Genomic DNA, 27,847 nt, shown 5'->3' with positions numbered 1-27,847 from the left:
CAGATTTCAAATGTGTTTCCTGAAGTGCCACGCAGAGAGATAAAGTAGACGATGTCAGGTGTTTAATATCAGAGAAGTTGTTGCGAAAACCACGACAGTTCCATTGGATTATTTTATAATCCATTATGTGTTTGAGGCAGCATTCTTTGTAAAGGTATCCCTCTTTAATTTTACAGCCGATTTGCCTTTTGGAGGTGAGGCTGGTGATGTAACCACCTTATTAGTCTCCTCATCTGAGAAGTCGGAGAACTCACTCATAGACTGAGTCTCTGATCTTTTAGATTTAGAGAGGGCTGATTTTAATTTTTGTTTGTTGAGTGGGTTCTTATTAGCTTTTTTTGAACCCACATTTCTGGTTACTACCCCTGCTTTAGGTAGGGGTGTTCTTTTCTTTATACTCTCCTTTTCTTCTGTTTCTTTGGATTGAGTTAATAAACATCTAGCATGGCAAGTGAAAGATTCATTTAATGAAACGGAAATGTATGTCTGAACCCCACGTGTGTTTGTGGACTTCAAAACAGCAGCAAATGTTTTCTGTTTCACTGGTGCACTTGAAGTGACCATGCGACGAGCCTCTAGGTAAGATAAATTGTTGACAGTTTTTACCCGCTGAACCTCTTTCTCTCTCTGCCATGCAGGGCATTTCCGGTAGTAGGCAGGATGGGCATCTTTGCAATTCACACAGCATGGGGTACTTTTACAATCAGTACTCTCGTGACCTTCAGTCCCACACTGTGCACATACGCTCTTTCCTCGGCAGGATGTTTGAAAGTGTCCAAACCGCTGGCATTTGAAGCAGCGCAGCGGGTTTGGAATGTATGGTCGAACTGGGCAGCGCAGATATCCTGCAGTAACAAATGATGGTAATGTTGGCTTTCCGAAAGTGAGAATGAGATGTTTGGTTGGTATCAACTTGCCATCACGACGAATGGAGATGCATCAAACAGCAGTGACACCTTGATCTGCAAGACCAATCTGGATGTCTGCGTGTAGTGTGATGGTAACTGTTATGTCTCCTAGAGATGTCATTTTCAACAGCTTTGCTGACTGTTGAGAGGAGGCTGCTTCTATCAGTAGGTCCCCTGACCTCAATTTTTGTATTTTCTTTAAATGTCCAATAGTTGATTCAAACAACTTTTGAATTAGGAAAGGAGAACACTTAGTACATAGTACTACTGAAAAACCTATGTCTATGAGATAAATTGGTTGGTTGGAGGAACTGACCTCCTTTGGTGTTGATGCATCTGTTGCTTGTAGTTTTTGTAGTTTTGGTTTTAATGAATCCATGTTTAAAAAATAACTATTCAGCTCCTAGTGACCCCACCCACCATGGAGTCCAGCAAAGGGATGCCGTCACATAAGAGACTCCCATAGACAGTCACACCAGGGTTTCCCAGGAGCTATACCCTCACAATGCAGTCAGGAAGAGCAAATCTTGCCTGACGTGTCCGCCCGGTCTGCATCGATCGGTTGACTCCAAGCCGAGGTCAACAATGACTCAACGACCAGCCGATTGACTCAAACGGAGCCTGATTTGAGCCTCCCGTTTATCCGAAGCAGGGGCCAAAGCAGTGTGTTGGGGATGTTATGTTGCCCTTCAACTACCAGGATCTCCTTTTCCGGCATACAGGTCACCACGCACAGCAAACACGTGGGTGGGCGTTCAGATCCCAGGGATGGTAAAGAAGAGATACTAAACCAACTCTGGGAGGTCCCGTCACCACGGACAGGAACCCACATTAAGGGGCAATATATACACACCATGCATCTCAAGTTTCCACACTTACAAAGGTGAAATGTAACTTTATTCACAAAACATTAAAATGTCTTGTGAATAAAGGCCCAGAATCTCTGTCAAACACCCTGTCCGAAAATACTTTCTGCGCCTGGTCTCAAAGGCAGAGCAATCGAACAGTATGTGTTTTATATTCAGAGGACAGTTGCAATTCTGGCATACTGGCTGCTCGTCCTCCTTCAAAAAATATCAATGAGTCAACAGAGTATGTCCTATTCTCAAATGAGTGAAAATAACCTCAGATCTCCTGTCATAGGGTTTCTTGTGTGTCCAATTCAGTATTGTAGGTTTAATCTCATGTAGTTTATTGTGGAATTGTGCATTCCATACATTTTGCCATTTCTCTGTTAGTTATTTTTTAATAACTAGCTTCAAGTTACCTCCTTCAATAAACATTGTATGCTGAGGACTTGATGGCTTTGCAGCTGCATCAGCTTTTTCATTTCCACTTATACCTACCTTGGCCTGGGACCTAACAAAATTTTACAGAGAAATTACTCACAATAAGATGGCAAATCAGTTTATGAGATTTAGTCACTATTGTGAGTATCTGAATTATTGGCCTACATTCTATTTTCCATGTTATGTCGTAACATCATAGTTTATCGCTTTTTGTCAACTACCTATCGACTAACTGTCAACTTTTACACCTAAGAGTGAAACATCTGCTCAGTTCTCAGACACCTAAGGGACACTTTCTCACTACTTTTCAACCTGAGATTCTAATTTCATCCATCCAAAAAAAACAACACATCAAATTTAAGTTGTCGCACTAATCCAGAGTCGTCGAAAACCCGAAATTCATAGTGCTTCAAATTCCTTGTGTGCTACTCCTTAACTCATTGCCTTGAAATTCACTGCCATGACACTCATTGGATTTGGACTCTTTTTGGATTTCTCACCTTTCGACTAATCGCCCATCTATTAGACTAATTGCCTAGCCTATTGGATTTATTACCGAGGTAAACATCCCCAGAACTTCTAAGGAACAATTTATCACCATCAGGTATTTATCACCATGCAGATCCTATGTAAACTCTCTCTCTCTTAAATCACATTGTTTGGTTTATCTCCCCCTTTCTGTTTCTTTTGTATGCTCTGTGTAAATAAACATCGTATTTTAGTTAACGAGGCCTCTGTTACTTCCAGTCCATGCTCTCCCCCTCCATCCCGAATCCGATCGCTCACATGACCAGTCTTTAAACCATTGTGGCTTCCATGTCAGCTGAGACACGGTGGTGTCAGTCCTGACAAAGGCATCAGAGAGGTGCCGACCCCTCAGTCACACTATAGAGTAAGAAGTAGGTTCACACGAGATCAAAGCCTGAAGTGCACTAACTGAGTCAGTAAACCATGCAGCAATGATGACCTTTCCTGATTACATACTTTATGGATAAATAAATAGCCTGCAGCTCTGCAGTAAAAATAAAGGAATTCAGTGCAATTTATACTGCTATGATTTCATCCTGGCAGACAAAGGCTGAGCCGACATCATCATCCGATTTAGATCCATCAGCGCATATAAAAATTAAATTCCAGTCACAGTGTTAAATTTCTGCAAAGTGCTGTCTGTAGACATAATCTAGAGTATATTCCTTTAAAAACTGCTTTAAGTTAAAGTCAACATTTATCACAAAAGTTGACCGGGGAGATATACTATCAACCTCAGCCTGTAATATGTTGCTTGTGTCCAGCTCAATCATGCTGCTTACATTCTCCATTCTAATGTCGAAGGTAGGGACAGAACTTGAGCGGGTTACAAATAATCTTTTCAGCTGTGTATCTGATACTGTACAATCAACTGAAAATTTCATCTGAGATTTCAGCTTAATATAATCAGAGACAACTGTTCCCTTCTGAGGGATAGTGGAGGCTCATAAGCATCCACATACAAACTTTGCACAGGAGAAGTTCGAAACGCACTAGTGCACAAACACAATGCTTGATGGTGGATTGGATTTAGCATCTAAAGAGTAGATTCTTGTGCAGAGCCACACACAATGCATCCATAATCCAGCTTAGAACAAACAAGAGCCCTATAAATCCTGAGCATGGAACATTTGTCTGCTCAACCAGGATGCGCAGCACAGTACATTTAAAAAGTTCAGAGCTTTTAAACATCTACTCTTCAAGTTGTGCAAGTGCAGCAAGAACATCAATTTATGGTCAAACACAACACCCAAAAACTTTGTCTCATTGACCATTGAAATTTTAACCCCATTTAGGTGAATTTCAGGGTCCAGGTGCAAGCCACACCTTCGGCAAAAGTGGATGCATGAGGTCTTCTCTATGTTAAAACTGAAACCATTGGTCTTTGACCAATTGTCTATGCAATTTAGGGAGGTTTGCAGTTGTCTCTTGATGAAACTCATGTTACTAGACTGGCAGGAGATCTGAAAGTCATTCACATTCAGAGTGTTTCACACTGGGAAGAAGACAGTTAGCTATGCTGTTAATTTTAATTAGGAACAGAGTCACACTCAAAATAGAACCTTGAGAAACACCTACTTATGTGAAAGGCCTAGATAAAGTTGTGCCCATCCTAACTTGAAATGTTTGATTTTGTAGGAAGTTTTTTATAAAAATTGGCAAATTACCCCGCAATCTGAATTGGTGTAGATCACAGAGTATCCCATATTGCCAGCAGCGATTGTAGGCCCTCTCTATATCAAAGAACACAGACACTAAGTGCTGTCGTCTAAAAAACACTTTGCATATGGATGTTTCAAGATTTACTAAATTGTCTGTGGTACTTCTGTTCCTACGAAATCCGCTCTGATGTGGTGAAAAGTAGTCCTTTTTCTCTAGGAGAAACATCAGACATCTGTTTACCATTCTCTAAAAAAGTTTACAGAGAACTCATCAGAGAAATTGGTCTGTTATTAGAGAGATTCTTATGGTCTCTACCGGGCTTGGGAATTAAAATTGATAGCCTCCAAGAGTCAGGAAAAGCATGTTCTGTCCATATTCTGTTAGTAATTTTCTGAATCTGTTTAAGTGAATTGTTTGACAGATGTTTAATCATGCTGTAGTGGATTTTACGATTAGATGTTTTGTAGGAATTAACTTGCCATAATGACAAATGGAAATGCATCGGACAGCAGCGACACCTTCACCTGAAAAACCAATCTGAATATCTGATACCTCTTCAAACATCAGGTCAATCTCAGATATCACACCATGTGATGAGTTTAAACTTCCATGTGTTGTGACTGAAACTCCCAAATATCCAAGACTCTTCATTGCCAGAAGCTTTGTTGTTTGTTTTGGAGAGGTTGTTTCTACTAGTAGGTCCCAACCTCAAGTTTTGGATTTTTTTCAAATACCCGATGGTTGATTCAAATAGTTTTTGAGTCAGAAAAGGAGAAGACTTAGACAGGGGTTTTTCTCCAATAAATGTCACATAAACCTGTAACCGGCCTGAAGTACTGAAAATGTTTGCTTGGACAAATTTTTGATCCCTCCTGGGTCCTGCTTCAAGCTACAAATTGTTTGCAAGTTGAAGAAGGACCTAGAATAGTTTGTAGGTTTGCCAATTAAGGTTTATGTGAGATTTATTGCATCTTACTCCAGTGTGCAATGATTCTTTATTAATGGTTTTTCTGCAGTTGCATGCACTACTAAGTACATTGGTTGACTGGAGGTTTTTACATTTGTCATTTTCGGTTTGTCTGCATTATTTGTTTTTTGAGAATCTATAATGAAAAATTACTTATTCAGCTCCCAGTGACCCCACCCATCATGGGGCCCAACAAGGGGATGCCGTCACATGGATATCTTCCATAGACTGTCACACTAGGGTTTCCCAGCAGCTATACCCTCACAATGCAGTCAAGAAGAACACATCTTGTCTGACGTGTCCACCAGGTCTGCATCGATCAGTTGACTCCAGACCGAAGTCAAGAATGAATCAATGATAAGCCAATTGATTCAAACAAAGCCTGATTTGAGCCTCCGTTTATCTGAAGCAGGGGCCAAAGCAGTGTATTGGGGACGTTATGTTGCCTCTCAACTACGAGAGGCAACATAACGTCCCCAATACACTGCTTCTTTCTGGCATACAGGCTGCCATGCCAGCAAACATGTGAGTGAGCATTCAGATCCCAGGGATGGTAAAGAGTTACTAAACCATCTCTGGGAGGTCCCCTCACCACAGACAGGAAGGAACCCACATCGAGAGGTCAGAGTGGAGAAAAACAGCCAAAACAAATAGACTCCAAGAATAACATGAATACTGCAAATGACGGTCAAGAGAATTTTGAAAATTCTACATTATCCAAAGAATTAAAAGCACCAAATAATTTTGATGTAAATATAGGATCAACTTTGTTTCGCAAACAGCAGTTTTCAGAAGACAGCCACGTGTTTGGAAAATCAATGCCCTGGATATAGAATTATTAGTTTAGAAGCAATTGAAAATTTAATGAAATCACTTGCATATTCAAAATCTTATCAGCAGAATTTAAAGATAATAAAAAAAAGTAAAGAGTTTGTAACAGTTTTTGATGTCTTTTGCCATATTTGTAATGAAATAATTATTAAAGTAAATTCATCAGTTTTTAACAAAGTAAATAAAACTTCTAATATAAATACTTTGGCTGTAATATCAGCAAAAAAATAATGGTTTTGAGTGTACTAGATAAACAAATTTTTTTTCTGAGATATTCGAAGACCTCTCCATCTGAAACCTTTCAATCAATCTCTAAAGGAGGATGCACACATGCGGTGCGGCAAAGAAAATTGGCAGAATGATGTGAGTTTTCTCGCTGCAAAAGTCGATTTTGAGCTGCTTTTCTCGTGCCGCAAAAGTTTGTTGAATTCAATCTTTTGCGGCTGCCACTGCCCAGATGCAAATGAGTATCTGAAGTATGGACCTACGTTGTATTTTCCGTGTTATTCCATGATATCAAGGTTTGTCGCCTTTTTGTCAACTACCTAGCGACTAACTGTCAACATTTACACATGAGAACAAACCATCCGTTTAGTTCTCAGACACTTAAATGACACTTTCTCATCGACTTCAACCTAACTTGCATTGAAAGACAAACAGTACCTCAAAAATTCGTCAGTTGCTTCCCTGATCGACTCTCGCCAAGTGACTAAATTTCTAGTGCGCCATTTTTTCCTTTGTGTATGTGCCGGTTCTTTTGTATCTATACCTAGATTAACGCTGCCGTTTATTGGATTGATCGACAGGACTAAAACTATCATCGTCAGTACAAAAAACGCCGCCCTCCGCATCTACAGATTTATCAAACTCGCCTCAACAAGGTATTTATCGCCATGCAAATTTTTGTAAACTCTCTCTCTCGGAATCACGACGTTAGGCCTATGTGAAGCCCGAGTGATGCTCGAGCTCATGTGTAAAAAAAAAAAATATATCATAAAAATGTCAAATCAAGGGATCAAGCTTTGATTCTGACGCTAGTAGAAATTGGAAAAAAACGTTAAATCGAAAAATATTAAATATTATTAATCGAGAGAAAAATGTCTTTTTTTCTCCTTAAAAGGCGATGTAGCACTGATATTATGTATCAGACTTATAAGAATTTGAAACAATTGAATACGAGCAGGGTTGAGTTCCGATTAAATTCCCTTGATCAGAATAAAACACAGTGTCAAATTTAAACCTTTAATAGCTCGAAACGGTCGGTCGTCTGCCTAGATACAGGAAACCGACCAATCAGGAGCTGGAGATCCAGGGAAGAAAGATCTTATAAAAACCTGGATCTCAAGGGCAAAGCAGACTTGTCTCTGCCTCCCCTTGTGAAGACATCTCCCAGACTTCTTGACTTCTTCCAGCCTCAAACGGAAGATTAATATCTGGACTCTCCCCTACGTTTACCAACCTGTTCCGAACATCAGGCTACTTTCATTTCGTCCAAGAACTTCCGACCATCCTAGAAACTCCAACCGACCGCCCCGGGGCCAACGCTTCACCGTCCAGCAGTGCCATCAGAACAAGACACACTAGACTGTAAGATATAGTGTAAATAAACGGGTTTGTTTGTCACTGCAGCTAGCTGCCTCACTTTCCTTCACCCCACATACGATAAGTCCTGACATTTGGAAATCACGAATTCGGCAACCTCACACCTATTTCCCCTTGGTTTTGTACGTAAGTCATGCTTATTGTAAATAAACGTTGTGCTTTAGTTAAGGAAGCCTCTATTATTTTTGGGGCATTGTCACGCCCTCCATCCCAAATCCGATCGTCCCAAAACGCAACCGCTTGCGCATCCGATCGTTGAACCGCCGCAGCTTCCGTGTCAGCTAAGACACGATGGTGTCAGTCCTGACGAGGCATCAAAGAGATGCCGACCCCCCCAGTCACACTGGTGTCAGAAGTGGGATTATTGAGGCGCCTTAGGCCCCTACAATACGAAACAATAGGTGACAGTGAACCACTCCCTTAAGAAATATTAAATTCTGAACCAATTCTAGGATGGAGGCCGAGGCAGAAGGCCCCGTGCGTGCAGCAGAAGGTCCCGTGCATGGAGAGGCCTCCGGTGGTGTAGGTGTCAGTGGATTGGGAGCCCTTGTCCCTTTAATCTCCCTCCTTCCCCAAGTGAAAATGGGCTTAAGGTTACGGATTATCTCGTGGCCATAGATGAAATCGCCAAACTGACCAAATGGACTAAAATGCAATGCTTAAGCATAGCCAAGTTAAAACTAACAAGGATAGCCCGAGATTTCGCCTGAAAAGATGAGAAAATGGAAGTGGTGGAGACATATGACGAGTTGAAGAAACTCATGATTAAGAGATTCAAACGAGTTCCATATTCTTTGAGGCTTCAAAAATTTCATGCATGTGTACAAGCACAGAACAAAGATGTACAAACGTACGCCGTACGCTTGCAAGCTTTAGCCGCCAAAACTGTTATTGAACATACCAGTCAAGATTCTCGGGAAGCAGCAGTTATTAAGCGATGCCAACAAAAAGAGCAAGACGAAAGGTTAAGAGTGCAATTTCTTAGTGGGCTAAATGATCGCATAGAGACCTGTAATGAGCAGGAAACCAGACACATCGATATGGCTGTGCGAGTCGCCATCAGTGAAGAAACTATAAAACAATTAACGGGAAGATCTCGAGCGATAATCCGAACCATAAATAACCCAAGTGATACTAGGGAAGAGGCTAACACTGCAAATCCAAATTGGTTAGAGGAAACCTTGGCGAATATTCAAGAACAATTAGAACAATTAAAACAATTGGGAACCTCGGAATGTGGCTGACGTAGAACTCCGCCATTTTGGCAGTCTCAGAGTTACCCAGATTCACGACCACAATACTTACCCAAGCGAGCGAGTGACAACTCCCGAGGGCCCCGAGATGTAGCTAGAGGGAGAGCGAGGAACGAGAATCGAGACCGTCGAGAACCTGCATATCTGCCTCGATATGGTACGAGAAATATACCTACGACATATAGAGGTCAAGGAGACCCCGCATGAGAGGAAACGCCACCCCTCCTAAAAGACAGGCATAGGAGCGAATCAATAAAGTTAACGGGAGGAAACTAAAAAGGGGCCCTTCCGAGAAGTGACAGATTACTTCTGCCATGCATCGGGTTACTCCCAATATATGAGGAATCCCCGATCTCAGTTCCTGTCGCCAGAAACGAATGTCCCTCCGACAAGAAGCAAGGCACCGTCAAGAATTTAAAACCGAGGAACAATTAGGTCTCTACATCGAGACTCAGAACAGAGTTTAGCTTGTAAAATTAATGGATATCCTGCCTGATTGGCAATCGATACTGGCTCCAAAGTGACACTTTTATCTAAATCACTGGAGGAGAGAGTAGCTCACCTTGAATTAAATCCCAGACAGGGAAAGACATTATTCCAGAGCGTTACTGGCCATGGAATAAAAACGTATGGAGCTAGACAATTCCAGATTGGGATTGGGCCTTTGCACTTCTCTTATTTATGTTACATAGTAGATGATCACATAACTATGCCCTGCAATGAACTCCTTGGGAGAGACATCATTACGGCCAAGGGGTTCATGATTTGTTTAGCGAGAGAAAAATTAATTCTGCCCGAGGGAGAGATCAACTTCCGGTTGGCTCCAAAGGTAAGGAACTCAACGACCCTCGCACAGGTGAATGGAAACCGGGATTGCCGAGGCACATATCAACTCCCAGGCTTTTTCGGTTTCTAATCGATCTGAAAGGCATGCAATCTCCAATGCCACTTTGTCTAAACCTACATCTTTAGAACACTCTCTAGACGTAATTTTGGTAGGAGACTGTAATCTTCCCCCGAGAACGAAACTTGTCACTATGGCAAAAATTTCAGAAATAAAGCAGAGAGGCAAACTCGGGATCATAGAATCCCTTACCCTTAGTCAAGAGGGAGTAGTATGCGCTGATATATTAGCCAAAACAAAAAGGGGAGGACGAGTACCTGTTCAGATCACTAATTTTTCCACCCAGCCTCAAAAATTGTTAAAAGGTGAACGTGTCGGAACCTTTGTAGGAGTGAGAGAAGACTCTACCCTCACTCTAAATCCAGTAGTCGATTCACGCTCTACTCCAAAGCTCTCAAGAGAAAAATTTAGTTAACTATTCGACTGGTCTCACATTGGAAAGGACCAAAAGCAACCTCTATTGTATCTATTATATAAATATCATTACATCTTTGCAACACACGACTACGATTTGGGATACTGCCAAGTGGTGGAACATGAGATTCATACAAGAGACGCCACCCCTATATACCAAGCGCCCTATCGGATACTTTATGCACAGCGAGAACAAATGAATAAAATTATTGACGAGCTGTTAGAAAATGGAATAATCACTCATTCCAAATCGCCCTGTCAGCACCCGCTTTATTGGTTAAAAAAAAAAAAAAAAAAAAAAGCCAAATTCATGGCGTCTTGTGATTGACTCGGAAATTAAATAAAATTACCAAAACCGACCCATATCCCTTGCCTTTAGTGCAAGAAGCGCTCAGTCTGATGGGACAAGCTAAATATTTTTCGACTATGGACACAATATCAGGATTTTAATGGCAATTAGCCTTAAAAGACAAGGAAAAATCAGCATTTTCTATGCCTCATGGCCACTACCAGTGGAACCGTATGGCTATGGGCCTTACTGGGGCCCCAGCGTCGTGGCAACGCGCTGCAGACTTCATCCTCTATGGATTAAAAGGAAGAACCTGTCTAGTGTACAGATATTGAGAGAGAATTTTGAAAATGATTGATAATCTGAAAATCCAATCTTCTACTGCTCCTGAGACTCAGCTGAATGCAATGAAGTTGGCGTGTTGTCGGTTGATTGCGCAGCTCAGAAAGCTGCTCATCCGTGACGTAAGAACGTGCTAATCATCATCAAAGGCGTTCCAGGTGGAGTGGTCCGATTTCACGCAATAGGAATGAGGAAATCGATCAGAGGGGCGCGTTATAGCACCGTAGATTGATAATACTAATCACTTATTGCTTTTCTAATGCTTGGCATCGGCCGTTTTTATTTTAAAAGCTTAAATTTGCTTGCTACTGATTATCAGAAATTACAATTGAATCTGTTATTTTCATACTTTTCTTTCTTTATAACGTTTTATTTACATTTATTTCTCTGTAATTAAAGACAAAACAGCTTTAAAATAAACAGATCAGGTTTCATTTCCCATTAGATTATCTCAATTGACATCGGTTTCTTTGTAATCAGAGAAGAAAAGATCGTGTATCTATTTCCAGTGTTAAGTGTTTATTGCTTTTGCGGTAACTGAGTAGCGGGGTGAAGTCACTTAATAAACCGCCAAGTGTTTTATTACTGTTTATACAACTGCACCCCACTTGTTATTTTTAGTAATTAGAGACAGGTATATCGCCTGTCAAGGTCTGTTAAAGTTTATTGCTTTCACAACAGGATGTCAAGTGAGCTGCCTCCTACTCCCTGCCGTTAACAACAACAACAACACACTAAGTGTTTTATTACTATGTAAACAAAAACTTCTTTCCCTCTCAGAAGTGGGTCATATGTCAAGGTTACTGATTAACTGTATTGAACAGAATATTATCCTTGATATTTAAGAATCCAGTTTTGTCAGAACTGTTTACTTTTAATATATTTCTTATAATTTATTCATATTATATTCAAAATCACCTTTTTATAAATATTCACATATCACATTATATTTCATTCGTTTAATTCTATACTACTTATGTGAAACTATTTTTTATCATTTAATTTATTTGCCTGTTATGTTTTGTCATGTTTAATGTTTCTAATTAGTTTTTGTAAGCTAATATGAACTGACCTATGAATGGCAGCTTCACTGGCATCACATAGAATTTATATGAGAAAGCCATTATTGCACATGTAAAGTTGTTTATCCGGGAAAGATGCCATTCAGGAACTATTTTTGACATATTCAAACAAAATAAATGCATTATAAATACAAATTTCAATGCAAATTAGCCCTTGCAGTAATCTTAAATTAGGGGCTCATTTGTATAACGTGTTCAGGGAAGCAATAGTATTTAAAGCCATTGCTAAAGTGCTTCATTAATCGATTCATCATGCCGAAGACAATCTCTATAGATATCTGCTTGTCAATTGTGTATCACCACCAAGACGGCAGAACACATCAGAAAATAGCAGACATGCTTAATGTCTTTACATGAGCTGTATCAAGGATACTGAAGCAGCACCAGGACACAGGTTCTGTGTCGCCGAGAAAGGCGAAGGGGCGGCAGCGAAAAACAACAGCTGCCGAGGAAGCTTGTTTAAAGGCCACCAGTAAGACCAAGCCTTTTGCCACGGCGTCCATGCTCAAGAAGGAGCTAAACCTGAACGTATCTGTAGATACAGTAAAACGGAGGTATGTAACATTTGTAGTATAATATTCCAACAAAATATATTTCTATAGATATGATGAACTGCCGGACATATAATTTTATAAACGTGTTGTCGCATACAAAGAAATGTAGGTAGCAGTATAATATATATTTTTATTTTATACATAGGTTGCGAGAGAGTGAACTGTTTGGGCGAAGAGCAGCCCAAAAACAGAGTTTGACCATAACAAATCAGATGGATCAGCTGGGCTTCGTCCAATGTATCAGCGCTGGGCGATAGAAGATTGGGAGAATGTTGTCTTCACAGACGAAAAGGTCTTTTGTTCATTGAACAATGGGGCCGTGTGGGTGCGTCGCCCACCTTCTACCAGGTATGACCCTGCTTACGTGTGGCGCACCCAAAAAAGCAGTCGTTTTTCAATAGGTGAGTTTTTTAATGTTGTGTTTTTGTGTATTAATGTCATTAACTTTTTGAACATGACAATTTGCTTGTTCACTTTATAAATCACAAGTTTATTGACTTTTTCTGTTTACAGCTGCTTGGGGATGGATGACGGCATTAGGGCCCGGGGAGTTAATTTGAATAGACGGTAACCTCACCGCTGGGCAATACCTGAAGATACTGGAACAGGTGTTGTTGCCAACGGTGAGGGCTGTCTATGGCGAAGAGCCAATCAACTTCGTGCACGACCGCTCCCCGGTTCATACTGCAAAAGTAGTGAAGGAGTGACTGGAAGAACACTCGCAGCTGGTAGATATGGGATGGCCGGGGAGAGGTGCAAACCTCAACCCAATCGAACATCTTTGGGCAGCGCTCCGCCACGGCCTCCCTCAGCTGGCAACTCCCGATGAACTCTGGAATATCATCAGAGGTCGTTGGGAGAAGCTTTGCGCGGGCAGACTTTGTCACAAGCTTGTGGCAAGTATGCCCGAGCGACTGAGTGAGGTCGTGGAGAGAGTTGGATTGTGGACGAGGTTCTGAACCTCTCCCCTCCATCTGCATGGCCCAAACTAGGCATTTTCACTTTTGTTAGCGACGTTTTGTGCTTTTTTTTAGTTTCCTGTAAATACAGTGTAATTTTTGTCGTCATTTGTTTTACTTTCCTGTAAAGAATACAGTGTATATTTTCTTACCGTTTAATAAATGTATTTACTCATTTTCACTCCGTGTGTTTTTCAAACAAGTCATGAAAACTTTGCACAATTAAACGTTATAACAGTCATTATAACTGTTATTTGACATTTCACCTCATTGCTAGCAAATTGGTTGCTTAAATATATTTGTTACCTCTGATTTGCGATTCCAATATAGTTCATTAACGATTCACGGCCAATACGCTGTATGCAGGGTGTGACCAACAAGAATGCCCAATCAAGCAAGTAGAACAAGGTGTGACTAACACCACTTAACAAATCAGATTCAAGGAAATTTTCCAATCTTTTATTGGATAATTACAAACCAATACACTTCCTGTTTTGTCTCTGCACTTGCAAAACTTAACGAGTAAATAATAATGTGGCGAGTTTACGAAAAGGGGAGGGGAAATCAAATTCAGAAGAAAAAAGTGTTGAGGAGAGAAACGTAAGTGTTGAAAACACTGAGGAATGTCACCTTCTCCGCTGAACTTGTCTACTTAGAAAAACAAATTGGAATGTTAAAGAGTGGGTCTCCGAATTAAACATTCCGATTTGTCCCTATTTCCTGTCGTTGCTCTCCAATTGATTTCCTTTCTATATGCAGGTAACAAGAGACTAGATCTGTTCCAAGAAAGAACAATGTTCTATATTCATCGACCGAAATGTAAGAGTGGAAAAGGATTCATTACCTTCGTGAACATTACAAATCGTGTGTTCCTCGAGTCTATTCAGAACCCGAAAGTAGTTGATGGTGATAATGCGATGTATCGCTCTTAATTATGCTTTGTAAAATATTTTTCATTCTCTTAGAAAACATCGTCACATTGTTTCCAATAGTTTAACTCCTTCATTAAAAGGCTTCTTTCAAAATCATGTGCTGAAAAAAGTATAGCTTTTGATTATTTTAAAATATATATTCATTAGAAATTTTAAAAAGTGTGTATATTTATTTTGTTTTAATAAGTCGAAAATGGTTCCTGAATGGCATCTTTCCCGGATAAACAACTTTACAGAGGCAACTTTATGCCTGCAATGATGGCTTTTCTGTAGAAATTCTATGCGATGGCTAGAAGCTGCAATTTGTAGGTTCGATTGCATTAGCTTAAAATAATAATTAAACACCATAAACGTGATTTTTATAGATAAAATTCTTAATTTTTCCCTCCTATGGTGTAAAGAATTTGTGAATCAGTGAAAAAAAACACAATTTCACTGGGAAAATACAACCTTCCTCTAAAAATGTCAACATTCTCTTGTCCCAAGCATCATAAAGCTAGTATTACAATATAAGTTTATTTACCTCCAAAAACAATTAATCATGTGATGTGCTTTTCCAAGACAAATCTATAAAAGCTTGTTTCTTCCCCCCTTCAGGGCAGTCTCTCATCAACCTCCAGCCCAACGACATCCAGAATCCTTCAGAGGAAGCTACCGAAAGGCCGCATCTCCAAGCATCATATTACTAATAACGATCCGCATCTCAGTCGCAATTTTTTATAACTTTGTGCGAAATATTTAAGCAGGGACAAAATCAAACCGCCACAGAATCGACAAAGAGGTATGATAACACTCAATGTAAACTCTCTCTTGCCCCCTACATGTATTAGAAAGCTAGAGAACTCAATTGAAAGATTCTCGATGTTAGATATTGTAATCGTCTGTTTGTTATCTAATAAATCTTTGTTTCATTGTTAAATGCTGTTATTTACTTGTTTATCACCTATACCTTACGAACGACCCCTCTCTGCTCTCCCACTCAACCTGACAAAAAAAATCCCGACCCCTAGGGATCATTAAACATAAACCAGCCATCCTCTGACAAGTGGGCAGGTTTCACTGACCTGTTGCCAACAAAAAGAGGTACGACTTCATCTTCCCTCCGGGCGGCTACCCACAATATTATTAATATTGCTGTTAGTTATGATGGCATATGGCACAAGGAAGGTCAATCATCACTATTTGGGATTGATTGTTCTTGATTTTGCTGTCATGAGCAAACATTGCCATGGTTGTTGCTTAAAAAAATCAAATCCTAAATAACTTGAAAATCATGACTGTCAGATAAATTACAGTTGATCATCAAGTGGCATGGAAGTAAGGTTGGTTGGTTGGTTCTATTTTTTGGCACAAGAGCCATACAGGCTATGCTGCGCCATGACAAATGGTAAAATTAAACAAAGCTAAATATATATATCACAAGGCGTCAATACAACACAAAAACACAAAAAAACAGAACAACACAAATATAAATATATAATAAATAAATAAATAAATAAATTAGTTCACTTAAATATCTCTATTAATTTTTATAACTTTCAAAAAGTTCAGTATCTTATCAAGATTTGGCCTCTGGCCCAAAATCTCTCTCAAAGTTGCATTTCCAAAATGCTGTCTGCGACTCTGGTCAAAAGCAACACAGTTGCAAAGTATATGTTTAACACTTAAAGTACAAATGCAATACTGGCATACTGGCTGGTCATCACCCTTCAAAAGGTATTGATGAGTAAGCCGAGTATGTCCAATTCTCAGGCGAGTAAGAATGACTTCAGATCTCCTATCATACTGTTTCTTGTGTGTCCAATTTTCTATTATAGGTTTGATCTCGTAAAGTTTATTGTGGACTTGTTCGTTCCACACATTTTGCCATCTCTCTGCTAGTCGTTTTTTAACAACCAGCTTCAAGTCACCTCCTTCAATGAACATTGTATGCTGAGAAGGACTTGCTGACTTTGCAGCTGCATCAGCTGCTTCATTCCCTTTTATACCTACATGGCCTGGGACCCAACGAAATTTTACAAAAATATTACTTGCAATAAGATGGCAAAACAGTTTGTGAATTTTAATCACTATAGAGTGAGAACTAGGTTCATGTGAGATCAAAGCCTGAAGTGCACTAACTGAGTCAGTGTAAATAACACAGCGACGATGACCTTTCCTAATTACATATTTTAAGGCTAAATAAATAGCCTGCACCTCTGCAGTAAAGATGGAAGAATTCGATGCGATTTGTTCTGCCACGATCTCATCCTGGCAGACAAAGGCTGAGCCAACGTAATCAACCGATTTCGATCCATCAGTATAAATAGGAATTAAATTCCTGTCGTAGTGTTGAATTTCTGCAAAGTGCTGCCTATAGATGTAGTCCGGGGTGGAATCCTTAGGAAACTGCTTTAAGCTAAAGTCAACATTAATCACAGGAGTTGACCAAGGTGATATATTATCGACCTCGACCTGTGAAATGTTGCTTGTGTCCAGGTCAATCGTGCTGCTTACATTCTCCATTCTAATGTCAAATGTAGGGACACAACTTGGGCGAGCTGTAAATAATCTTTTCAGCTGAGTATCTGATACTCTACAATAAACTGAAGGTTTAGCCAGAAATTTCTGTTTAATGTAATAGAACAAAGACAACTGCTCTCTCCTGAGAGATAGTGGAGGCTCATAAGCATCCACGTACAAACTTTGAACAGGAGAAGTTCGAAATGCACCAGTGCACAAACGCAATGCTTGATGGTGGATTGGATCCAGCATCCGAAGAGTAGATTCTCGCGCAGAGCCATAAACAACACATCCATAATCCAGCTTAGAGCGAACGAGGGCTCTATATATCCTGAGCATCGAACATTTGTCTGCTCCCCAGGATGAGCAGCATAATACCTTTAAAAGGTTCAGAGATTTTAAACATCTACTCTTCAAATTGCGCAAGTGTGGCAAGAACGTCAATTTATGGTCGAACACAACACCCAAAAATTTTGCTTCGTTGACCATTGGGATTTTAACCCCATTTAGGTGAATTTCAGGTTCCAGGTGCAAACCACGCCTTCGGCAAAAGTGGATGCACGAGGTCTTCTCTGCATTAAAAGTAAAACCATTGATCTTGGACCAACTGTCTATGCGATTTAGGGAGGTTTGCAGTTGTCTTTCAATAAAACTCATGTTAGTAGACTGACAGGAGATCTGAAAGTCATCCACATACAAAGAGTGTTTCACACTGGAAGGAAGACACTTAGCTATGCTATTAATTTTGATTAGGAACAGAGTCACACTCAGAATAGAACCTTGAGGAACACCCTCTTCTTGTGTGAAAGGCCTAGACAAAGTGTTGCCCATCCTAACTTGGAATCTTCGATTCTGCAAGAAGTTTTTTATAAAAATTGGCAGATTACCCCGCAGTCCAAATTCATGCAGATCGCGGAGTATTCCATATCGCCAGCAGCGATCATAAGCCTTCTCTATATCGAAAAACACAGACACTAAGTGCTGTCGTCTAACAAACGCTTCGCGTATAGATGTTTCAAGGTTTACTAGATTGTCTGTGGTACTTCTGTTCCTACGAAATCCACTCTGATGTGGTGAAAAGTAGTTCTTTTCCTCTAGGAGGAACATCAGGCGTCTGTTTACCATTCTCTCGAAAAGTTTGCAGAGACAACTAGTCAGAGAAATTGGTCTATAATTAGAGGGATTCTTGCAGTCTTTACCTGGCTTGGGAATGGGAATTATGATAGATAGCCTCCAAGAGTCTGGAAAAGTATGTTCTGTCCATATTCTGTTGAACAGATTCAGAAGGTTACTAAGGGAATTGTCTGACAGATTTTTAATCATGCTGTAATGGATTTTATCCGGACCTACAGCAGTATTCCCCGAGCGAGAGATTGCTGTACATAGTTCTATTCTGCTAAATGGCACATTATATTCCTCATTAGATGGAGAGTGGAAGTTTAGATATTGTTTTTCACTTTGGACTTTATAAGCCTGGAAATTTGTTGTATACATAATATTGCTGGATGAAGACGAAAATGTTTCACCCAACAAATCAGCAATACCTTTTATGTCACTGATTATTGTGCCATTATTTTCCAGCATGGACAGAGAGTGAGAAGCATATTTCCCATTAATTTTATGGATTTTATCCCAGACTGCTTTTGAGCTGGTGGAAGATGTTATGCTAGAAACATACTTCCTCCAGGAATCCCTTTGGCTTTGCCTCCTTATTTTTCTGGCATTTGCCTTTGCTTTTTTAAAAGCTATCAAATTCTCAGCAGTGGGGTATCTTCTGAAAATCCCCCATGCTTTCTTTTGTTTTTTAAATGCTGCCTCACAATTCTGATCCCACCATGGTTTCGGATGTTTTGGATATCTGGTTGACGTTTTCCCCATTGTTTTTTCGGCTGCCTGAATAATACTGGAAGTGACAACTTCTACTGCATCATTGATATCGGCAGTATTGACCATTTCCTCAGTGATGTTAGCCAAAGAGGAAAATGCAGGCCAATCTGCCGATTCAAATTTCCAGCGTGGTGGACGGGCTGTTTCACAGCTTCCTCTGCCCCTATATTTTAAAAATATTGGAAAGTGGTCACTGGAAAGTGGATTAGATCCAACCTCCCATGTAAACGCTGAAAACAGATTTGGACTAGCTAATGTCAAATCAATGGCAGTAAATGTTCTTGTTGGGGCGTGGAAGTATGTCACTTCTCCAGTATTAAATAAATACAGTTGGTGATTACCTATGAATCTTTCAATGGCTCTGCCTCGACAATTGATGTCGTGACTGCCCCACATTGGATTGTGGCCATTGAGATCACCAAGTAGAATAAACGGAGTTGGCAGTTGTTCAACCAAGTCATCCAATTCATCCTCATTGACTCTGACATCTGGTGGCAAGTATATGGAACAAACTGTGACAGTTACTCCAATTGAAATTCTGACTGCCACAGCTTGCAGCTCTGTTCTTATTTGTACCGGTAAGGAAGGGATGCAATTTGAAACCAGTACAGCCACACCTCCACTGGCGCGAGTGTGGCTATCATCATCCTTACGGTAAAGATTAAATCCTTTTAAAGTAATTTTTTCTCCAGGTTTTAGATGTGTTTCCTGGAGTGCCACGCAGAGAGATGTGGTAGATGATGTCAAATGTTTAATGTCAGAGAAGTTGTTGCGGAAACCACGACAGTTCCATTGGATTATTTTATAATCCATTATGTGGTTGAGGCAGCATTCTTTGCGAGGGTATCTCTCTTTAATTTAACAGGCGGTCTCTCTTTTGGAGGTGACATTGGTTTTTTTACCTCCACATTATTCTCTTCATCAGAGATATCAGAGAACTCGCTCACAGACTGAGTCTCTGATTTTTTAGCTTTAGAGAGAGCTGCTTTCACTCTCTGTTTGTTTAATGGGTTCTTACTAGCCTTTTTTGAACCCAGGTTTCTTGTTATCACCCCTGTTTTAGGTAGGGGTGTTTTTTGTTTTGTATTGTCATTTTCTGCTGTTTCTTTTGAAGGGATCAGTAAACAATTTGCATGGCGAGTGAAAGATTCCTTTGGGGAAACAGAAATGTCTGTCTGAACTTCACATGTCTTAGTGAGTTTCAGAGCAGCAGCAAATGTTTTTTGTTTCAGTGGTGCACTTGAAGTGACCATGCGACGTGCCTCTGGGTAGGGTAAGTTGTTGACTGTTTTTACACGCTGTATTTCTTTTTCTCTCTGCCATGCAGGGCATTTCCGGGAGTAAGCAGGATGGGCATCTTTACAGTTCACACAGCATGGGGTACTTTTACATTAGAACTATTTGGATGCTCAATAGCAAAACATGGACTTCGATATCTGACTGTTCTTTCTGATGGTGACTACAAAACATATCATAAGTTACAGGAAAATAATATTTATGATGACAATTACTGTATTTTACGAACTATAAGATGCACCTTAATTTTTAAGCAATTTTTTAAGAAAATACCTATAACATGCTATGGACTATAAGATGCACCTGAATTTTGGAGGCAATTTTTCGAAGAAAAAAGTGCATCTTATAGTCTGTAAAATCCGGTATATAATTAGCAAAGAAGAATGTATAAATCATGTATCAAAATGAATGAGTTCAGCATTCAGAAAATTAAAAAAAAACAAGTAAATTGACTGGAATAACTTTAGGGGGTTAAAGGTCATCTAACAAATGAAAAAATACAGAATTATTATGGACTAGCATTAAAAAATAATGCACCAGATATTGAAAAAATAAAGAATATTGATTTTGCATCCCTTTTTCATATAATTTCAACAATACGAAGACCCACATCATACATCACAGGTGTCCAGTTTTGGAGTCATTTTAAACGAGCTTTCAAAGATCCATCTCAAAAACAAAAACACACCCACACTTCCAAAAGAAATTGGTGAAGCTCTTTTGCCTATATACAAATGATTGACTAATCAAGAACTTTTAAAAATATGTACAGTGGAACCCAGGTTAACGAACGTCCTGGTTAACAACCAGATCGGTTAACGAACTTTTATTTTGCATAAATTTTGTCTCGGATAACAAACTTAACTGCTTTTTGTGTCAAATTTGTAAGCTTGCCAACTTTTAGGGGAATCAGTTAATTGTGCGTCGGTGATGGTCTAGGGTCCATTCGTACATTGGTGGAGGCAAAGGAGACAAAGATGACAAGTATTTTACAGTGAAAATTGTTAATTAGAACAGGAAGATGCTTACATATTTCAGTGGGTTGAAAATGGTTTATCTACAGCATTTTCTCCCATCACTGAGGAGTGGCATATTGCTGGTCCTATGATAGTGCAAGCTGATCAGTCGTAGCCACAGAACAGATGAGATGTGTTCACTTGGTCACAGAAGCAATGGTAGGTGATGGAGCTGCCGCGATAGAGCAATCCGCAAAACACAACACAAATTTTAGTGGGTACAACTTCAGGCTTAATCCAGATGAAGACAACACAAATTAATCGCTGTAGAATTTTTAGGAGAACTGCATTTTGATCTTCAGATTCGGGATTTTTATAGTATTTCTTCCTTGAAAATTCAAGTTATGATTAGTACCGCATCCCATTCCTCGTTTCCCGATTGTTTTCTTTTTTGTCTCTAGGTGAAAACCGAAACCAGATCAGGTCATGAGAAAGGTTTGTTCCGAGACATTTATTTGACATCTGTTTGTCAACTCTGATCAGAGATTGTTGATAAACCTATAAGCTCATAATTTAGCCCATTGTTTCTGCTATCTGTCATTTTAAAACTTTAATGATCGTACATGATATTTTTATATCAGTCACATCTTTTCCCTTTTCCGAAAATTTAACCTAGATTGACTGTTTCTGCCAGCACTTCTGTCAGAGTTCCATCTTCCCCGCAGACATTCCACCTGATCTGTTACGTCATTTGTTTTCGTGTCGTGTTTGTTTTTACAACTACAGTTTTTTTCCCTACCTCTTCCTTACATAACTAAAATGAACTTTAATCTGACTTAACAATAGTGTTCTCACTTTTAACATGTGGATATTAAATTATAGTTTCCAGCCGTTCTGGAACCTCTCTAATTTCAGTTGCTGTTAGGCATGCGTGAGGTAAGCATTGCTTTTTCGAATGTGCTAAACTTCGTTTTTTAGTTTTGTTATTTATATATTTAATTAAAATGGCACAAAAGAAAAAGAAAAGTGATAGTGGTTGGTTGGTTGGTTCTTGTTTTTTGGCGCAAGAACCATGTAGGCTAAGCTGCGCCAAGTCAAATGATAAATAAATTTAAACAAGACAAATCAATAAACATATGATACAAATTACGTACTAAACATAAATAAAGAACAGAATAAAATAAATAAATTAAATAGATAAATAAACAACAACAACAACAACAACATATATATCAACAATTTAAGTAAAAAAACAAAATAGATAGAACTATATAATAAATAGATGATCAAATCTCTTTATACATATTAATGACTTTCAGAAATTCCAGTAGATTGTCCAGACTTGACCTCTGGCCCAAAATCTCTGACAGACTTGTATTTCGAAAATACTGTTTACGCAACCTCTCAAAGACAGAGCAATTGCACAGTATGTGTTTTACACTAAGAGGGTACTTACAATACTGACATACAGGCTGGTCATCACCCTTCAAAAAGTATTGATGAGTCAGTCGAGTATGTCCAATTCTCAAACGGGTAAGAATAACCTCAGATCTCCTGCCATATAGTTTCTTCTGTGTCCAATTTTCTATGATAGGTTTGATCTCGTGTAGTTTATTGTGGAACTTGTTCATTCCACACATTTTGCCATCTCTCTGCGAGTCGAATTTTAACAACAAGCCTTCAAGTCACCTCCTTCAATAAACATTGTATGCTGAGAAGGGCTTGCTGACTTTGCAGCTGCATCAGCTTCTTCATTTCCCCTTATACCCACGTGGCCTGGGACCCAACGAAATTTTATAGAGAAATTAATTGCAATAAGATGACAAATCATTTTAAGAATTTTAATCACTATTGAGTGAGAACTAGGTTCACACGAGATCAAGGCCTGAAGTGCACTGACTGAGTCAGTGTAAATCACGCAGCGACGATGACCTTTCCTATTTACATACTTTAAGGCTAAATAAATAGCCTGCAACTCTGCAGTAAAGATGGAAGAATTCGGTGATATTTGTTCTGCCACAATTTCATCCTGGCAAACAAAGGCTAAGCCAACATAGTCATCCGATTTAGATCCATCAGTGTATATAGGAATTAAATTCCTGTCACGATGTTGAATTTCTGCAAGGTGCTGTCTATAGACGTAGTCTGGTGTAGTTTCTTTGGGGAACTGCTTTAAGCTTAAATCAACATTTATCACAAAAATTGACCAAGGTGATATATTATCGACCTTGGCATGTGAAATGTTGCTTGTGTCCAGGTCAATCGTGCTGCTTAGATTCTCCATTCTTATGTCGAATGTAGGTACACTACTTGGACGAGCTGCAAATAATCTTTTCAGCTGAGTATCTGAACGATCAGCTAACAGTTTATTCTGATATTTCTGTTTAATGTAATGAAAACAAAGACAACTGTTTTCTCCTAAGAGATAGTGAAGGCTCATGAGCATCCACGTACAGACTTTGAACAGGAGAAGCTCGAAACGCACCAGTGCACAAACGCAATGCTTGATGGTGAATTGGATCCAGCATCCAAAGAGTAGATTCTTGCGCAGAGACATATACAATGCATCCATAATCCAGCTCAGAGCGGACAAGGGCCCTATAAATCCTGAGCATTGAACATTTGTCTGCTCCCCAGAATGAGCAGCATAATACCTTTAAAAGGTTCAGAGCTTTTAAAACTCTACTCTTCAAATTGCGCAAGTGTTGTAAGAACGTCAATTTATGGTAAAACACAACACCCAAAAATTTTGCTTCGTTGACCATTGGGATTTTAACCCCATTTAGGTGAATTTCAGGATCCGGGTGCAAACCACACCTTCGGCAAAACTGAATGCACGAGGTCTTCTCTACATTAGAACTGAAACCATTAGTCTTGGACCAATTGTCTATCCGATTTAAGGAGGTTTGCAGTTGTCTCTCAATAAAACCCATGTTACTAGACTGACAGGAAATCTGAAAGTCATCCACATACAGAGAGTGTTTCACACTGGGAGAAAGACACTTAGCTATGCTGTTAATTTTTATTAGGAACAGAGTTACACTCAAAATAGAACCTTGAGGGACACTCTCTTCTTGTGTGAAAGGCCTAGACAAAGTGTTGCCCATCCTGACTTGGAATTTTCGATTCTGTAGGAAGTTATTTATAAAAATTGGCAGATTACCCCGCAGTCCGAATTCATGCAAATCACGGAGTATTCCATATCGCCAGCAGCGATGATAGGCTTTCTCTATATCAACAAACACGGACACTAAGTGCTGTCGTCTAACAAACGCTTCGCGTATGGATGTTTCAAGGTTTAATAAATTGTCTGTGGTACTTCTGTTCCTACGTAATCCACTCTGATGTGGTGAAAAGTAGTTCTTTTCCTCTAGGAGGAACATCAGACATCTGTTTACCATTCTCTCGAAAAGTTTACAGAGACAACTAGTCAGAAAAATTGGTCTATAATTAGAGGGATTCTTGCAGTCTTTACCTGGCTTGGGGATGGGAATGATAATTGATAGCCTCCAAGAGTCAGGAAAAACACGTTCTGTCCATATTCTGTTAAACAGATTCAGAAGGTTACTAAGGGAATTATCTGACAGATTTTTAATCATGCTGTAGTGTATTTTATCCGGGCCTACAGCAGTATTCCCCAAACGAGAGATTGCTGTGCATAGTTCTATTCTGCTGAATGGCACATTATATTCCTCACTAGACGAAGAGTGGAAGTTTAAATATTGTTTTTCAGTTTGGACTTTATAAGCCTGAAAATCCCTTGTATACATAATATTGCTGGATGAAGAAGAAAATGTTTCACCCAACAAATCAGCAATACCTTTTATGTCACTAATTATTGTGCCATTATTTTCCAGCATGGACAGAGAGTGAGAAGCATATTTCCCATTAATTTTATGGATTTTATCCCAGACCGCTTTTGAGCTGGTGGAAGATGTTATGCTAGAAACATACTTCCTCCAAGAATCCCTTTGGCTTTGCCTTCTTATTTTTCTGGCATTTGCCTTTGCTTTTTTAAAAGCTATCAAATTCTCAGCAGTGGGGTATCTTCTGAAAATCCTCCATGGTTTCTTTTGATTTTTAAATGCTGCCTCGCAATTCTGATCCCACCATGGTTTCGGATGTTTTGGATATTTGGTTGACGTTTTCCCCATTGTTTTTTCAGCTGCCCGAATAATACTGGAAGTGACAACTTCAACTGCATCATTGATAGCAGTATTGACCATTTCCTCAGTGATGTTAGCCAAAGAGGAAAATGCAGGCCAATCTGCCGTTTCAAGTTTCCAGCGTGGTGGACGGGCTGTTTCACAGCTTTCTCTGCCTCAATATTTTAAAAATATTGGGAAGTGGTCACTAGAGAGTGGATTAGATCCAACCTCCCATGTAAACGCTGAAAACAGATTTGGGGTTGCTAATGATAGATCAATGGCAGTGAATGTTCTTGTTGGGGCGTGGAAGTATGTCACTTCTCCAGTATTAAATAAATATAGTTGGTGATTACCTATGAATCTTTCAATGGCTCTGCCTCGACGGTTGATATCGTGACTGCCCCACATTGGATTGTGGCCATTGAAATCACCAAGTAAAAGGAAAGGAGTTGGCAGCTGTTCAACCAATGCATCCAATTCATCATCATTGACTCTGACATCTGGTGGCAAGTATATGGAACAAACTGTGACAGTAACGCCGATAGATATTCTGACTGCCACAGCTTGCAGCTCTGTTGTTATTTGTACCGGTAAAGACGGGATGCGGTTTGAAACCAGTACAGCCACACCTCCACTGGCGCGGGTGTGGCTGTCGTCATCTTTACGGTAAAGATCGAATCCTTTTAAAGAAATTCTTTCTCCAGGTTTTAGATGTGTTTCCTGGAGGTGACAACTTCAACTGTTACTGGTAGATGACAAATGTTTACTGGTAGAGACAACCATGCAGAGAGATGAGGTAGAGTATGTCAGGTGTTTAACGTCAGAGAAGTTGTTGCAGAAACCACGACAGTTCCATTGGATTATTTTATAATCCATTATGTGTTTGAAGCAGCATTCTTTGCGAGGGTATCCCTCTTTAATTTAACAGGGGGTCTCTCTTTTGGAGGTGACTTTGGTTTTGTAACCTCCATATTAGTCTCTTCATCAGAAAAGTCAGAAGAACTCACTCATAGACTGAGTCTCTGACTTTTTAGCTGATTTAGAGAGGGCAACTTTCACTTTTTGCTTGTTAAGTGGGTTCTTATTGGCCTTTTTAGAACCCACATTTCTTGTTATTACCCCTGTTTTAGGTAGGGGTGTCTTTGTCTTCTTGCTCTCTTTTTCTGGTGTTTGGGTAGATGGCAGTATTAAACATTTCGCATGGCGAGTAAAGGATTCACTTGGAGAGACAGAGATATCTGTTTGAACCGCACAAGTGTTTGTGGATTTCAAGACAGCAGCATAGGTCTTCTGCTTCAGTGGTGCACTTGAAGTGACCATGCGGCGAGCCTCTGGGTAAGGTACGTTGTTGACTGTTTTCACTCGCTGGATCTCTTTCTCTCTCTGCCATGCAGGGCATTTTCGGGAGTAGGCAGGATGGGCATCCTTGCAGTTCACACAGCATGGGGTAGTTTTACATTCGGTACTCTCGTGACCTTCCGTCCCACACTGTGCGCATACGCTTTTCCCTCGGCAAGATGTTTGTGAATGTCCAAATCGCTGGCATTTAAAGCAACGCAGCGGATTTGGAACATATGGGCGAACTGGGCAGCGTAGATAACCGGCTGTAATAACAGATGGCAAAGTCGGTTTATTAAATGTCAGAATAAGATGTTTTGTAGGAATCAACTTGCCATCCCGACGAATGGAGATGCGTCGGACAGCAGTGACGCCTTGGTCTGAAAGACCGATCTGGATATCTGATTCATCTTCAGACATCAGATCGATCTCAGATATCACACCACGTGATGAATTCAAACTTCCATGTGGTGTGACTGTCACTTCAATTTCTCCTAAATTCTTTGTAGCTAAAAGTTTTGCCGATTGTTGAGGTGAGGCAGTTTCTACAAGTAGGTCCCCTGACCTCAATTTCTGTGTTTTCTTCAGGTGCCCAATGGTTGATTCGAATAACTTCTGGATCAAGAAAGGGGAGCATTTTGACAGAGGTTTTTCTCCAGTAGCATGCACTATCAAGTAGCATGGCTGACTGGAAATGTTTTCATTTGTATTTTTTGGCATGTCTGGATTTTTTGGGGTTTTAGAATCCATATTTAAGAGTAGATATTCAGCTCCTAGTGACCCCACCCACCATGGGGCCCAACAAGGGGATGCCGTCACATGAGAGGATCCCATAGACCGTCACACCAGGGTTTCCCAGGAGCTATACCCTCACAATGCAGTCGAGAAGAGCACACCTTGTCTGACGTGTCCGCCCGGTCTGCATCGATCGGTTGACTCCAGGCCGAGGTCAAGAATGACTCAACGACCAGCCGATTGACTCAAACGGAGCCTGATTTGAGCCTCCCGTTTATCCGAAGCAGGGGCCAAAGCAGTGTGTTGGGGACGTTATGTTGCCCCTCAACTACCAGGATCCCCCTTTCCGGCATACGGGTCACCACGCACGGCAAACACGTGGGTGGGCGTTCAGATCCCAGGGATGGTAAAGAAAAGTTACTAAACCATCTCTGGGAGGTCCCCTCACCATGGACAGGAACCCACATCG

The 27,847-nt window shown here is 40.0% G+C and overlaps 1 protein-coding gene across 1 annotated transcript; it reads right to left on the bottom strand.

Annotated features, from left to right (window-relative positions):
* On the bottom strand, window positions 1-27,847 carry LOC136971544 (uncharacterized). The gene is made up of 2 exons (XM_067266008.1): window positions 26,380-27,847; window positions 1-317 (listed from the first exon to the last, which is right to left on the bottom strand). Exons 1-2 carry the CDS (start codon window positions 27,475-27,477, stop codon window positions 300-302), a joined length of 1,116 nt encoding a protein of 371 aa, XP_067122109.1. The 5' UTR covers window positions 27,478-27,847; the 3' UTR covers window positions 1-299.

Source organism: Centruroides vittatus, unplaced genomic scaffold (genome assembly GCF_030686945.1).
Source record: "Centruroides vittatus isolate TY-2023 unplaced genomic scaffold, ASM3068694v2 contig_260, whole genome shotgun sequence".
In the NCBI taxonomy this organism is placed as follows: Eukaryota; Metazoa; Arthropoda; class Arachnida; order Scorpiones; family Buthidae; genus Centruroides; species Centruroides vittatus.
Note: the sequence above shows the minus strand (reverse complement) of the source record. Positions and strands in the feature narration are given on the sequence as shown.